The 14,786-nt window shown below is 55.8% G+C and overlaps 5 protein-coding genes across 5 annotated transcripts; 2 read left to right on the plus strand and 3 right to left on the minus strand.

Annotated features, from left to right (window-relative positions):
* Positions 1 to 282: 282 nt before the first annotated feature.
* Positions 283 to 3,883, plus strand: J7T55_009341 (uncharacterized protein; the record flags this gene model as incomplete). Its single annotated transcript, XM_053134659.1, has 4 exons — positions 283 to 378; positions 482 to 646; positions 717 to 3,647; positions 3,761 to 3,883. 4 exons carry the CDS (start codon positions 283 to 285, stop codon positions 3,881 to 3,883), a joined length of 3,315 nt encoding a protein of 1,104 aa, XP_052987540.1.
* An 833-nt stretch (positions 3,884 to 4,716) lies between these two features.
* Positions 4,717 to 5,958, minus strand: J7T55_009342 (eukaryotic translation initiation factor 3 subunit 2; the record flags this gene model as incomplete). The annotated part of the gene is made up of 3 exons (XM_053134660.1): positions 4,717 to 4,857; positions 4,928 to 5,750; positions 5,909 to 5,958. The coding sequence occupies 3 exons, from the start codon at positions 5,956 to 5,958 to the stop codon at positions 4,717 to 4,719; spliced, it is 1,014 nt and encodes a 337-aa protein (XP_052987541.1).
* Positions 5,959 to 7,461: 1,503 nt separating this feature from the next.
* Positions 7,462 to 10,544, plus strand: J7T55_009343 (uncharacterized protein; the record flags this gene model as incomplete). Its single annotated transcript, XM_053134661.1, has 5 exons — positions 7,462 to 7,585; positions 7,666 to 7,686; positions 7,748 to 7,785; positions 7,848 to 10,378; positions 10,436 to 10,544. 5 exons carry the CDS (start codon positions 7,462 to 7,464, stop codon positions 10,542 to 10,544), a joined length of 2,823 nt encoding a protein of 940 aa, XP_052987542.1.
* A 374-nt stretch (positions 10,545 to 10,918) lies between these two features.
* J7T55_009344 (uncharacterized protein) lies at positions 10,919 to 12,277 on the minus strand (the record flags this gene model as incomplete). Its single annotated transcript, XM_053134662.1, has 1 exon — positions 10,919 to 12,277. One exon carries the CDS (start codon positions 12,275 to 12,277, stop codon positions 10,919 to 10,921), a length of 1,359 nt encoding a protein of 452 aa, XP_052987543.1.
* A 1,025-nt stretch (positions 12,278 to 13,302) lies between these two features.
* Positions 13,303 to 14,151, minus strand: J7T55_009345 (ph-response regulator; the record flags this gene model as incomplete). Its single annotated transcript, XM_053134663.1, has 3 exons — positions 13,303 to 13,709; positions 13,781 to 13,890; positions 13,955 to 14,151. 3 exons carry the CDS (start codon positions 14,149 to 14,151, stop codon positions 13,303 to 13,305), a joined length of 714 nt encoding a protein of 237 aa, XP_052987544.1.
* Positions 14,152 to 14,786: the final 635 nt, after the last annotated feature.

The following is a 14,786-nucleotide window of genomic DNA, read 5'->3' on the forward strand; positions in this document are numbered from 1 at the left end:
TTCGTGGTGGCCCTTTTTAACACACCCCTGTCCCTCGACTCGCTTTTGGGGGTGCGTTTCTTCTCACCTTCAGTCCTCCCAACTTTCCACTACCCTACCTTTATCCCAAAAGACCAGACTGCCTTGATCAGAACCGTCCTCAACCTCCACGCATTGCCTCCTTCCATCGAGTCAGCAGTCTCAATCATCAAAAGAAGGTCCCAACTACTCTCAGCCACACTTTTTCAGCGCGTCAGAGCGCGTTAAAGGGTACACCTCCCGCGTCGTCTCTACATCTTCACCATGGCGCGACCTCGAGGAGCCGGCGCGAGCGCCAACGATACCGACGTGTCAATGCACAATGCCTCTGATGACGGAAGGAACGGAGACGACTCTATGGTATGTTCTTTGTGGAAGCATTTCTCCATGAGCTCGCCTGGGCGCGTTCTTTGGCTGCAAGATCATGCGCTCTGGCAGTCATCTCCTTTCTAACAGGAAGTAGGAAGTCGACGAGACCCCCGACTATACAGACTCCGAGGACCCAAACACGACGGCTAGCAGCGTAGTGGGCGAGCCGACAACAGACGGCAGAAGGCGACGCGCCGAGGCAAACCAGCTGCGACGAAGCATATTTGGCAAGAAGCATGACAAACTAGGGGAATCGCAGGTAGGGGCACTAGGCGCGCGATTTGTGGCGCAATAAATTGTTGTGGCATGGGGTCTGACACAGATTATAGGAAGATGACTCTGTCCGTCGATTTCGCTACTTACTTGGGCTCACCGACCTCTTCCGCCACTTCATCGAGACGAACCCCAACCCCAAGATCAAGGGAATCATGGAGGAGATTGACCGCCAGAATGCGGAAGAGTCAAAGGTCAAGAAGGGTGCTAGGCGGCAAGGCGGAGCTGCAGCTGAGAGGCGCCGCCGAACCGAAGCTGAAGAGGACGCCGAGCTGCTCAAGGATGAAAAGCATGGCGGGTCTGCCGAAACAGTGTTTCGCGAGTCGCCGCCTTTTGTCAAGGGCGAGATGCGAGATTACCAGATTGCTGGTCTGAACTGGCTCATATCGCTCCACGAGAATGGCATCTCAGGTATATTGGCGGACGAAATGGGGTTGGGCAAGACTCTCCAGACGATTTCGTTCCTCGGCTACTTACGACACATCATGGGTATAACTGGGCCACATTTGATCACGGTTCCGAAGTCCACTCTGGACAACTGGAACCGAGAGTTTTCCAGATGGACTCCCGAAGTGAAGGTTTTGGTTCTACAGGGCGCCAAGGAGGAACGACAGAAGCTCATCGCGGATCGACTCGAGAGCGAGGATTTCGATGTTTGCATCACGAGTTACGAAATGATTCTCCGAGAGAAATCTCACTTGAAGAAATTCGCGTGGGAGTACATCATAATCGACGAGGCTCACCGTATCAAGAACGAGGAGTCCTCTCTTGCCCAAGTCATCCGGCTTTTCAACTCTCGAAACCGCCTGCTCATCACCGGAACGCCTCTCCAGAACAACCTCCATGAGCTTTGGGCTTTGCTCAACTTTCTCCTTCCAGATGTCTTCGGTGATTCCGACGCTTTCGATCAATGGTTCTCTGCACAGGACCGCGATCAGGACACCGTTGTTCAACAGCTACACCGCGTGCTGCGCCCTTTCTTACTGCGACGTGTCAAGGCTGATGTTGAGAAGAGCCTGCTTCCCAAGAAGGAGGTCAACCTCTACGTTGGCATGTCAGATATGCAGGTCAAGTGGTACCAGAAGATCCTGGAAAAGGATATCGACGCTGTAAATGGTGCTGGAGGCAAGAAGGAATCAAAGACGCGCCTCCTGAACATCGTCATGCAGCTTCGAAAGTGCTGCAACCATCCCTATCTCTTTGAGGGTGCGGAGCCTGGCCCGCCTTACACCACGGACGAGCACCTCGTCTACAATGCCGGAAAGATGCTGGTACTGGACAAGCTTCTGAAGCGAATGCAAGCTCAGGGCAGCCGTGTCCTTATCTTTTCTCAAATGAGCCGACTGTTGGACATTCTCGAGGATTACTGCGTGTTTCGAGAATACAAGTACTGTCGTATCGATGGCAGCACAGCCCACGAGGACCGTATCGCTGCCATCGACGACTACAACAAGCCTGATTCCGAGAAGTTTGTCTTCCTTCTGACTACTCGTGCAGGAGGTCTGGGTATCAATTTGACGAGCGCCGATATTGTGGTGCTTTATGATAGCGATTGGAACCCCCAGGCCGATCTGCAGGCCATGGACCGAGCTCATCGCATTGGACAGACCAAGCAGGTTGTGGTTTACAGATTCGTGACTGACAACGCGATCGAAGAGAAAGTTCTCGAACGGGCTGCGCAGAAGTTGCGTCTTGATCAGCTGGTCATCCAACAAGGACGTGCTCAAACCGCAGCAAAGGCGGCTGCCAACAAGGATGAATTGCTGTCGATGATCCAGCACGGTGCCGAGAACATCTTCCAATCAAAGAAGGCATCGGATGCTCCAGCTGATACAGCTGCTGGCATCACTGATGATGACATAGACGCGATTCTAACCGCTGGTGAAGATAGGACCAAGCAACTCAATGCAAAGTACGAAAAACTTGGGCTCGATGATCTGCAGAAGTTCACTTCGGAGTCTGCTTACGAGTGGAACGGAAAGGACTTCACTAGTGCGAAGAAAGAAATTGGCATCAACTGGATCAACCCGGCAAAGCGAGAGCGCAAAGAGCAGATCTACTCGATAGATAAGTACTACAAGCAGGCACTGCAAACTGGCGGTCGCACTGCGGACACCAAGCCCAAGGCGCCCCGCGCTCCAAGACAAATATCGATTCAGGATTACCAATTTTATCCCGACAGGTTGAAGGAGTTGCAGGACCGCGAGACAGCCTACTACCGCAAGGAAATTGGCTACAAAGTCCCTCTAGCAGACGGCGACGAGGACACGCTGGCTGAGCGCGAAGCCGATCGAGAGCAGGAGCAGCGCATCATCGATGAAGCCACTCCTCTGACCGAGGAAGAGTTGGCAGAAAAGGCAGAATTGGCCAAGAGCGGCTTTGAGGAGTGGAACCGTCGTGATTTCCAGCAGTTCATCAACGGGTCAAACTTGTACGGCCGCAACAATTACGATGGAATCGCTTCGCACACTCAGAACAAGAATGCTGCCGAGATCAAGCAATATGCCAAGGTGTTCTGGCAGCGGTACGAGGAGATCGCGGATTGGCAGAAGCATCTCAAGCACATTGAAGAGGGCGAGGAAAAGCTCCGCAAGATTGACCACCAGCGAAAGATGCTACGCAAGAAGATGTCCATGTACCGCGTGCCCCTTCAGCAGCTGAAGATCAACTACTCGGTCAGTACCACCAACAAGAAGGTCTACAGCGAGGAGGAAGACCGCTTCCTGCTGGTCCAGCTCGACAAGCACGGTGTCGATTCCGAGGGTATCTACGAACAGATCCGGGACGAGATCCGGGACAGCCCTCTGTTCCGATTCGATTGGTTCTTCCTCAGCAGAACATCACAGGAGCTGGGACGTCGCTGCAATACTCTCCTGGCAACAATTGTCAAGGAGTTCGAGGATGTGCAGCCCAGCCACAAGGGTGCGAACGGTGTCAACGGCAAGCAAAAGAGGGAGGTGGAAGACGAAGAGAATGATGATGATAGTGTATCTGGCATGGCTCCTGCGAAGAAGAAATCAAAGACTAACGGTGTCAAGGCAAGTATAATGACTAGGAATTGCCCTCAACGCCTCATTTGCTAACAAAAGTGTGCCTACAGAACAAGGCACTAGACAATGTCAAGTCCAAGGCCAACTCCGCGGCGCAATCCCGTGCGTCTAGCGTCGCGTCAACTAATTCGAACGCTGCTTCGAAGGGCAAGCCTAAGGGCAAGAAGAAGTAAGCGGCTCTTTGAGGCCGGTGGCAGAGATAGTGGAGGGGGACACTTCCAGTGCACCAACTGTTGTCAACTGTGTTCGCTACTTCCGTAGGGGAGGTTGTGGGTTTCAGGAGTTCCAGGAGTTTCTATTGTGCAGCTGATGGCTATGTGTTGAGACGGTTTTGGGTGTGAAAAAATTTGGCAGTCGAGATAGGCTGGTGAGGCGTTTGGTCTGTCATTGATAACCTCTGGAGTGGCTGGCTCAGCAGCGTCTGGGGTTCAGCCGGGCTGTGGATTGTGACATAGATGCGGCGGCGGCATACATAGACCTTTGCGTATCGCTCAGAGACAGGTGCAAAGAAAAGAATGTGACAAATGACTGTTTCATGAAGCCTCCAGTTCCATTTTCCTGACTCTACATCGTGATGAACAGGGAAATCTACACTGTGTTCCCGTCAAGCGTCATCACCTTCGTGGATCGCCCTTGATATCTCACTTTGGCCCTGGCCTCCTGAGTTCACGGCATGCCGTTCATCCACGAAAGACCCTCCCCTCAGCCATACTTCAACCGTTCCGGGTATTCGATCGCAGAATGCTGTTGATAGGGCTGAAATTTTTCTAGACCGATTCCTTACAGTCTTTGAAAACAAATCTCACCCATGCAAAACGCATCCAAGAAATGACCCCGCAAAGAAGATTTTCTTGCCAGAAACGCCTGCCTGCCTGTCTATGCTCCCTGAGAAGACTTTTTGGGGGGGACAAAAAGACGACTCTCCCTCTTTCCCCGCGCTCTCGCTCTCTCTCTCTCTCTCTCTCTCTCTCTTTCTTTAGCCCGGCGCGCAAGATGTGCCGATAAATCACGATTGCCTGTTGAGGTGCTCCCTCTCCACCTCGTACAGGAAGTCGAAGTAGCCCTTGTCAAAGTGGTGCACGCGGACGTAACCGTCCTCTCCTCCGGACGCGTAGCTCTTGCCGGTGGGGTCCGCTGCGACGGTGTTCTGACAGCCAAGGGTCAATATGCAAACAGGCCACTAACAGCAGGTCGTCGGGGTGAATTGGGGAACCTACCAGGGGACCGAAATGGCCACGGACACGGCCGACCTCCTCCTCGAAGATCTTGTGGTAGAACCTCGCCTCGAATTTACCCTGGCGGGCGGCAGTGGTGGTAACGTCCATGGCAGCCTGGCCACCACCGAGGATGACGAAGTCCTTCTTGGGGGTGATGGTGGCGCTGTTGAGAGGGGTGTCGGCGGGGTAGGTCTTGAGCAGCTCGAGGTCGCGGGCGGAGATGAGCTTGGCCGTCTTGTCCTTGGAGGCGGTGATGAAGTAGGTGCGGTCCTGGCTCCACTGCAGATCGGTGACCTGGGCGCCGAGGTCGTGCGGGGTGATCTTGTAGATGATGTCGCCGGTCTTGCCGTCGTACTGCGACACGGAGCCGTCCTCGTGGCCGGCGATGATGTACTTGGACAGGTAGCTCCAGCCGGCGACGGTGGCCTTGCTCTCGTCGCACACGATGGTCAGGACCTTCTCCGGGTTCTGCTCTGCGGTGACGTCCAGCTTGATGTCGAGCACAACGATGGTGCCCAGGTGGCCCATTCGCTTCTCCGTCACGCCCAGCAGCTGGGTTCCGTCTTCGTTGAACTCGACGCGCTTGACGGCGGTGGGGAACTCCCATGTCATCAGGCACTTGCCGGTCTTGATCTCCCACAGCTTGATGGTGTTGTCAGCGGCGCCCGAGGCGATGATTGTACTGGTTGGGTCGACATCGACGGTCCAGATGGCACCCTGGTGGCCGTGGTAGGTGCCGAAGCGCTCGCCGTTGTGGGAGAACCATGCGCAGATGTGCTGGTCCTTTGCTACGGAGAAGATGATGTCGCCATCGCGGTTGTATCTAAGAGTTAGGTTGGCGAGGTCAGCAGGAAGTCCTCCACCCCATGGTCACCTGAGACCTGAGTCTCCAGAGGAGGTCAGACGAAGGCTCATGTTTGCGCCTTGCGACTCGAGGTAGTGATGGTGTTGGTTCAGGTGCAGGTGCAGGTGCAGGCGTACTTGATTTGGGTCAGGGCTCTTTCGTGGCCCGCCAGAAGGATGGGTCTCATGTTGGCGGTTTGTGAGGCTGTCTCGCTCTGATCGGGCTGGTGATTGAACTCGATGGAATCGTATTCGAGGGAGAGAGGTGTCGTGGGCGGGTGGGAGGATTATTATGGATTATTTTCAAGTCGAGCCAAGGCAGATCGTTGTTCTTTGATTTAGGTATGGCAGGAGGGCGGCGGCGGAGACAAAGCTGATGGCCCCACCAGCTGTCGAATTATTTCTGTGCCCAGTCACCACCAGTCACACGCTAAGGAGGATCGCTCTGTGAGCATGGATGGGGGTTGGCTGCATGGGTTTTTGGATCGCGGGGCTAAGTCCGGTCTCTTGGTCGAGGCCCCCCCCCCCAAAATTCAAACCCTCCTGTCACTGACTCCTAACCCTGAGTCGACCTTGCAGAGTCATCATCTGAAGCACCGGACAAGGTAGGCGCGTTCAAGGTCTCCGATTTGGCCGTGTAAATTGGCATCGTATCAAGAGTAGTCATCGCCCGTCTGAGCGTGACGCATTGCTTCACCGTGCTCCTTTTACTTCTCGTAATAGGGTTTCCAGCAGTCCAATCGGTTGTCCTCACATTTCAAGATGAGGCTGGCCGTGTCTGAATCTTGTTTCTCTCCGTTGCCCTTTCTGTATTTGTTGATTCTGTGACATAGCCGTAGCTACCGGATTATGTCTGTGTTGTATAGAGCGTATTCAGGCAAAACGAGTCTCCTTCCGACCAAGGCCACTCTTTCGCAGACTATTACCAGCTATACATCTGTCCCCGTTGCCTTCTTTGTCTAATTGCCCTCCTACTCGGGGTCGGAAGGATTCAAAAAGCCCACGATAAGTCACAATAAAACGGCGAGTCACGATCGACACGCTACTGGATCCTGAGTCACCAAGGCCAGGCTTCTGCGAGACGAGAAAGAAGTACTGTGCTACAGCAGAGTCATCGCATCGCCATTGCACTAGGTCTAAAGGATCCGCCATCGTCGAAAACCACAAACATGGCTTCGATGATGTCTCGTGTCAGCAGCAGTCGGTGCTGCGGTTCGAGGCAGCCGCACCCATCGCTGCAGAGGTCCCATCAAAGAGCCCAGCTGGCGGCGTCGACGCGTAGAAGCGGTCTATGCACGAGTCGTTCCTGGCTTACTCTTCCTATCAGCTGCAGCTGTTGTCATCAGGGTCCCTTGGCCAGCAATTCGGGCCCCGACTCCGCCTGTATGTGTGCTAGACACCGAGCCCCAGCCGATACTGACCAGCACCGCGTCCGCCCTACTACTGTCACCCCAGCGTCCCTGACAGCCCGAACCCCGCGGTTTTGCCCGCCTGCGCCGATTCGGAATACCAACACTTTATTTTCTGCCCGTCCTTCCACCTCCCCCTCTACCCGAACCTCGAACTCGATCTTCTCACGCGACCTCCACAGCAGAAGGATCACCCTCGCCTCACACACAGTCGGTCCTCTTGCTGTTGGCAGTGACTCACTTGTCCTTGGCAAGGCCTACTTCTCCACATCGAGAACAGTCATGACCGCCCAGAAGATCGATGGCACGGCCATCGCGAAGAGTATCCGGGCAAGGTTGCACTCCGAGATCCAGGAGAGGAAGACGGCGAACCCAAAGTACATTCCTTCGTTGAAGATCATTCAGGGTATGTCTTCACAGCAGGGAATTCAACTACTGCCTGAATTGAGCCAGAATTGTTACTGACAATACTTGTCTTGTGTGAAGTGGGCGACCGAAGTGACTCTTGTAAGCCTTGCACGCACGAATACTCCATGTCGTCACATGCCAAGCACTAACTCTTTCCTAGCCACATATGTGCGCATGAAGCTCAAGGCCGCCGAGGAGGTAAGCTGAAGCCAACGAGTCTGACTGTTGTAGTGCGGCTGCTCATGCAAAGGGGAATATAGGCTGGCATCTCATGTGAACTCATCCATCTGCCCACAGACATCACCGAGGCAGAGCTCCTTCAAGAGATCTACAAGCTGAACAACGACACATCTGTCCACGGAATATTGGTCCAGCTTCCGGTCCCAGACCATATCTCTGAGTATGCTATCACCTCGGCAGTCATTGCCGAGAAAGACGTCGATGGCTTCGGCCCCGAAAACATCGGTGAGCTTGCAAAGCGGACCGGTCAACCTCTCTTCACCCCATGCACCCCCAAGGGCGTCATGGTACTGTTGCGAGAGGCCGGGGTCGACCTCAAGGGCAAGAATGCCGTCGTCGTGGGCCGAAGTGATATAGTTGGCGCTCCTGTCAGCTACCTCCTCAGACATGCTGATGCCACCGTCACTGTCTGTCACTCCAAGAGCACAGACTTAGACGCTCATCTCAAACAAGCTGATGTTGTCGTCGCCGCCCTTGGAAACCCAGGCTTCATCAAGGGATCTTCCTTGAAGCCTGGTGTGGTTGTCATCGATGTTGGAACAAACTACATCCCCGACTCCACCAAGAAGTCCGGCCAGCGTCTCGTCGGCGACGTTGATTTCGAGTCTGCATCCGAGGTGGCCTCCTTCATCACGCCTGTGCCGGGCGGAGTGGGCCCCATGACTGTGGCTATGTTGCTGGAGAATGTCGTTGATTCTTGCACACACTATTTTGAGAAGCAGAAGAACAGGAAAATCGTGGCTCTGCCATTGAAGCTGAAAGAGCCTGTCCCGTCAGACATCGCTGTGTCCCGAGCACAGACACCAAAGCAGATCACTCGCGTGGCTGCTGAGATTGGCATTGCTCCAGGAGAGCTCGAGCCCTATGGTGCACACAAGGCCAAGGTCGACCTCTCCCTGCTCAAGCGTCTTGACCATCGCCAAAATGGCAAGTACGTGGTTGTCACTGGTATCACACCAACGCCACTGGGCGAGGGCAAGTCGACCACGACTATGGGCCTTGCGCAGGCTCTTGGTGCTCACGTCGGCAGACTCACATTCGCCAACGTGCGCCAACCCAGTCAGGGCCCAACGTTTGGAATCAAGGGTGGTGCCGCTGGTGGTGGCTACAGCCAAGTCATTCCTATGGATGAGTTCAACATGCATCTCACTGGAGATATCCACGCTATCACGGCAGCAAACAACCTCTTGGCCGCCGCCATTGAGACTCGCATCTTCCACGAGAACACCCAAAAAGACGGTCCTCTGTACAAGCGTCTTGTGCCGGCCAAGAATGGCAAGCGGGTCTTCGCTCCAGTCATGTTCCGCCGCTTGAAGAAGCTCGGTATTGAAAAGACCAACCCCGACGACCTCACCGAGGATGAAATCCACAGGTTCGCACGATTGGATATCGACCCGGAGACCATCACCTGGCGACGTGTACTTGATGTGAACGACCGTCATCTGCGTGGTATCACCGTGGGAACGGCGCCTACTGAAAAGGGCCAGACGCGTGAGACAGGCTTCGATATATCCGTGGCCAGTGAATGTATGGCCATCCTGGCCCTCAGCACCGACCTGCAGGATATGCGGGAGCGACTGGGTCGCATGGTCGTTGCTACATCACGAGCTGGAGATCCAGTGACGTGTGACGACATTGGTGCTGGTGGAGCTTTGACTGCCCTGATGAAGGACGCCATTAAGCCCAACCTGATGCAGTCGCTCGAAGGAACGCCAGTCTTTGTTCATGCTGGCCCCTTCGCCAACATTAGCATCGGCAACAGCTCTGTCCTTGCCGACAAGATGGCGCTCAAGCTCGTGGGCACAGAACCTGACGAGGACCATGAATCTAAGGCAGGCTTTGTCGTCACTGAAGCCGGTTTTGACTTCACGATGGGCGGCGAACGATTCTTCAACATCAAGTGTCGGACGTCCGGCCTCGTGCCTGATGTAGTCGTCGTGGTCGCCACGGTCCGTGCCCTGAAGGTCCACGGTGGTGGACCGCCCATCGCTCCAGGAGCTGCTCTGTCACAGGTGTATAAGGAAGAGAACGTCGAGGTCCTGCGCAAGGGCTGCGTCAACCTCAAGAAGCACATTCAGAATGCCCGCCAGTATGGTGTTCCTGTAGTTGTGGCCATCAACAAGTTTGTTACGGACACGGACGCGGAGATCGCTGTCATTCGCGAGGAGGCCATCGCGGCGGGTGCGGAAGACGCGATCCTGTCTAACCACTGGGCCGAGGGTGGCAAGGGTGCCGTCAAGCTCGCCGACGGTGTCATTGCCGCATCACAGAAGCCCAAGGACTTCAAGCTGCTGTACGATGTCGAGGGCAACAGTGTTCAGGAGCGCATCGAAACTATCGCCAAGAAGATGTACGGTGCGGACGCGGTGGAGTTCAGTGAGCTTGCGCAGAAGAAGGTCGACACCTACACGAGGCAGGGCTTCGGCAACCTGCCAATCTGCGTAGCCAAGACGCAGTACTCGCTCTCGCATGACCCTGATCTGAAAGGCGCACCAACTGGATTCACTGTACCTATCCGGGATGTGAGGATGGCGGCCGGCGCTGGTTACCTGTAAGCCCACTTTTCTTTTTGTCTTTCGTGATTCTGTGTGCTGACAAGGAATCACAGGTACGCTCTCGCAGCTGATATCCAGACCATCCCTGGTCTCCCGACCGCCCCGGGCTATCTCAACGTCGATGTCGATGCTGAGACGGGCGAGATCGATGGCCTGTTCTAAACGAGCTATCAGGCCTCCTTGATGGCGTTCTTCAATATTATGGGAAGCGGGACTATATCACATCACTCAACGTGACGATAAAGCGGGAGCGGATTGGGATTGGGAAAAGGGTGATCGGGACATAGAGATATGACATCTTTCAACACACTGGCGCTGCATGGCGGAGGGAGAAGGGCCGAAAGACACAAGACAAGCTTGTGATGATACCTCAACTGCATGACAACATACTGATAATACCAATAAAATAAGTTCAACACCAAGTGAAACCTCAACTTGATATCCAAAATTCAATATATGAGAACGCCCCGTAATGCCATCTTAGCTTCTACCATTCTATCTCGGACCATCTCTACCCACGCAATGCCTCCCTATCCTCAAGGCCACCGCAGCAGAGGCTGCCTCTCGCCGCCAAACCCCCGCCGCCTCTCCAGGGCGTGAGACAGCTGGTAAGCAGCGTGCGTCAGCATGCCAGCGATGAAGCCCACGGCGTCGTTCCTGAAGGCCAGGATGCCAGCCGTGGTAACCAGCATGACGGTCCACCGCTCCTCCCGCTCCTGGTCCGAAACATCGCGGTGCCTCTTAGCAGCCAAGCCGCCGCCGCCGCCGCCGCCGCCGCCGCCGCCGGCCGAGACACTATCCTCCCACAGGTCGGGCGCGCCGTGGTTCAGGCTCTGGCCCACCTTGGCGAGCTCCAGCCCGGCGGCCGCGACCATGATGCCCAGGACCGAGCGCGGGAACGAGCCGAGCAGGTCCAGCAGCGTCGTGCCGAGGAAGAGGCCGAGGAGCAGCTTGAAGGCCCCGAGCAGGATGATGCTGGCCCCGCTGCGGGCGCCGAACCGGTGCTGCGCCGCCAGCCCGCCCGCCCCGTGGCACACGGGCATGGCGCCGAACCAGCAGCCCAGCAGGTTCATGGCCGCCACCGACAGGCCCAGCTCCGTCACGGTCGGCGTGCTCCCGGGCAGCGCGGGGCCCATGAGGTCGGACGCCAGGGCCGCGGCCGCGATGATGGAGTTGAGCGTCGTGAGCGGCAGCTGGGCGACGGCCATGGACCAGGCCTCGCCGCTGCCGAACCCGGGGATGATCGTATAAGGGCGCCAGACCTGCCACCCGGGCAGGTGGCCGCGCTTGTCCCCCGCAGCCGTGATGACCGCCACGACGGCGAGGACGAGGCCGACGAGGAAGACGACCAGCGCGTAGGGGAACCTCGGGGCGCGGGCCGTGAAGATGAGCAGCAGGAAGGCGGCGATGGCCCAGAGCCGGTTGTCGAGCGGGTTGTGGACCCAGCCCAGCTGGCCGAGCATGCCGGACCCGGCGGAGAGCACGAGCGACAGGCCCGCGCCGAACTGGATGCCCTTGACGACCGGCACGGGGATGTACAGCGTCAGGAGGCGCAGCAGGCCCGTCGCGCTGAGGAGCAGCACCGCGGCGGCGACGAGGGCGCCGGCCGCGAGCGTGTCCCGCTGGCTGGCGTGCGAGGCCAGGGCGGCGGCGGCGATGGCCTTCATCGGCTGGACGGGGAGCGGGATGCCGAAGACGGCGCCGGTGGCGATGTTGTAGAGGCCCGAGAAGACGAGCGTGCTGGGCAGCGAGATGGATCCTTGCAGTGCGAGGGCGATCATCAGCGGGAGGAGGGTGCCGAGGTCGCCCAGGGCGCCGGAGATCTCGGGCAGGGGCGCATGGCGGATGGTCCTGAGGTTGTGCTTGGTGAACTTGGGGATATCTCTAAGGGCCATTCTCGACTGGGTGGGCAGGTAGGGCTAATAAGTCTCTGTAGTGAGGATCACTAGGTACTTTATTTGTATTCGGTCATGAGACCTGGAGTCAAAAAGTCTATCAGATAATGCTATGCAGGCAAAGAAAAGGGTATCTAGGTGCTCATGATGCTGTCGATGTTGAAAAGTGAAGCGTGAGAGGAGAGGAGAGATGAGGTGAAGTGAGGTGAGGTGAGGTGAGGTAAGGTTAGGTAGAGTGAGTTGAGGTTTAAGACGGGCAGCCGGTTGCCGGAAGGAGATGGACGGAGATGTCATCGCGTCGTCTGACGGGGCGCGATTGCCGCAGCCCTGTGACACATGCTCCTACCACCCTGTTCTTGCCATCCAGTCGCTGGCACTCAGCCATCTTGCTGGCCAGTGATGGCAAAGTAAACGTGTGAAACGAAGAAAGTCACATAGTCACACGCCTAACTTCCACGTGCGATCCGTTCTGCCTTGCGACAAGATTCACCAAAATAGCGTATACAATAGACAATAGAGGGTTAGAACCCTAGCTTACACTATCCATGAAAGGGCCCCCATGCAAGTGTCTTACCATGCGAGGATGTTGACAAAACAACATAAATATTCATATACACTCAATTATCATTATCATCAGAGCCACTGATTGTTGCGAATTTCGAAGAGTGAGGCAGACTGCTTCAAAAAGACCGTCCGAGCTGTGCAATGATGACTGCATCGCGAGTTGGGTGCAAATTGCTTGTCTGAATGTTCCACACCAGTCTATTCGTCACTCATATCGGGAACAGCAAATGTTAGGAAATGGTTGTGGTATAGTGGTATATGGCTAATATAGCAAAACAGATATGCAGCACAGGTATAATGCGTTGGTATACAAAATGATGCAAAACGCTCGACCCGTGAACGCCATTGTGGATATCTTCCATCCCCTCCCATCCCATTCTGTGTCGGCTCTCGTAGCGACATACTCCATTAATTCATTACCGTCTTGCCCTAAAGACCGAAATCAACTTCCCGCCACCCACTTAAAACCACCTCCGCCTGCGGCGAGTCGTCGTCGCAGCACCGTAGTCGTTCTTGGGGACGGTGGAAGCATGGCGGCTGCTCCTCCTCTTGTGCAGGCGTGCGGAGCAGCACGTGAAGAAGACGATGATGGCGCCGAGCAGCGAGCAGATGCCGGCGATCAGGATGGTCCAGATGCCGGCGCTGTAGTAGGCGTGCGAGTTGTTGTCCTGGTCGTTGACATTGTCACGAATAAGGGCGAACAGGACAAAGTCGCAGATGAGCGCGACTACGGTCACGACAAACGCGGCGAGCGAGGTGAAGGCCGCAAGCAGGGACCCGAAGAAGCCGGACCCAGCGGCCATGAGGAATGCAATGAAGGCTATGCCCGCCGCGATGGGGTGGAGGATCATGACCTTGGTGAGACCATCTGGAGCCAATTAGTACTCTGCTTTAAATCCAGGGGCGATGGATTTGCCAGGCGAGCGGATGTAAACGTACAGGTGACCTTGCGGCTGTAGTCGGAGTAGGAGGTTTCCTCCAGGTTGGTCAATAGATCGGCGGGATGGTACCCAATAGTGTGACGTGAGCAATAATCATGGTCATCATCGCTGGGAGGGAGATGTTAGCAAGTCTGCTCCTGGAAGATGATGAGACGAAAAGGTGTTAACATACGCAGTGTTTAGCACACAGTAACCAAAGGTGCCAAACGACACTTCCGAGTAGTGGTCATTTGTGGCATTGCTCAGGGTGACCTTCAGGATGCCGATGTCGTTCACGACAGGCGCTGTAATGGTCGTGATGATGAGCAGGATCGTTGCTGTAAACAGCAAGAACGTGCCAATGTGGTGGATGAAGCCGGTGACCGCCATGTTGTCGACAATTGCCGTGTCTTAGCAGAAGACGCTTGGCTGGTTTTTGTGGTGTTTTAACGCAACAATGCCGTCGAAACAAAGTTAGAGCTGTTCGGGATGGCCGAGGGAACACATGTTCGTCCGGAAAACAGCAGGAAAGCTGGCCCATGATATAGATTGGCATGGCGGCAGCATGGTCGGCAAGGCAGGGGGTCGAATATGCTGTGAATCAGGATCTGGGGTAATTCGGCACAGCAACGACAGGGGAGTGGGAGCACTGCGACGTCATCGGCCTCATCCTACTGTTAATCTCTGGGCGGCCGCGGCCAGTGGCGTCACGTCGCACGGCACTGGGGAAATTTGTTGATCTAGACCACAGTCTCTCGTGACGTTGTGTAGCAGCGCGGCCGATAGGTAGGATTTGGTGTTCAGCGTGTCTGTGTGCTCACGGTCCTGTTTTGATCCCCTGTCGGTCGCGTTGGGGGGTGACGTAGCAGCGTCGCTTTTGGCGCGGCCTGGTTGGTTCTAGATGCCCTTGCACAGCAACATGGGCACCCTTGGACAGCGCCAGATGCCCTGTTTCCAGGTACCGAATGACGGCAGCCACCCAAATTGACAACCCCATGCCCTTTTTTCATCTCCTCGACTTCCCG

The sequence above is a fragment of the Diaporthe amygdali genome (genome assembly GCF_026229845.1).
Source record: "Diaporthe amygdali strain CAA958 chromosome Unknown NODE_47_length_302777_cov_65_667284, whole genome shotgun sequence".
Classification (NCBI taxonomy): domain Eukaryota; kingdom Fungi; phylum Ascomycota; class Sordariomycetes; order Diaporthales; family Diaporthaceae; genus Diaporthe; species Diaporthe amygdali.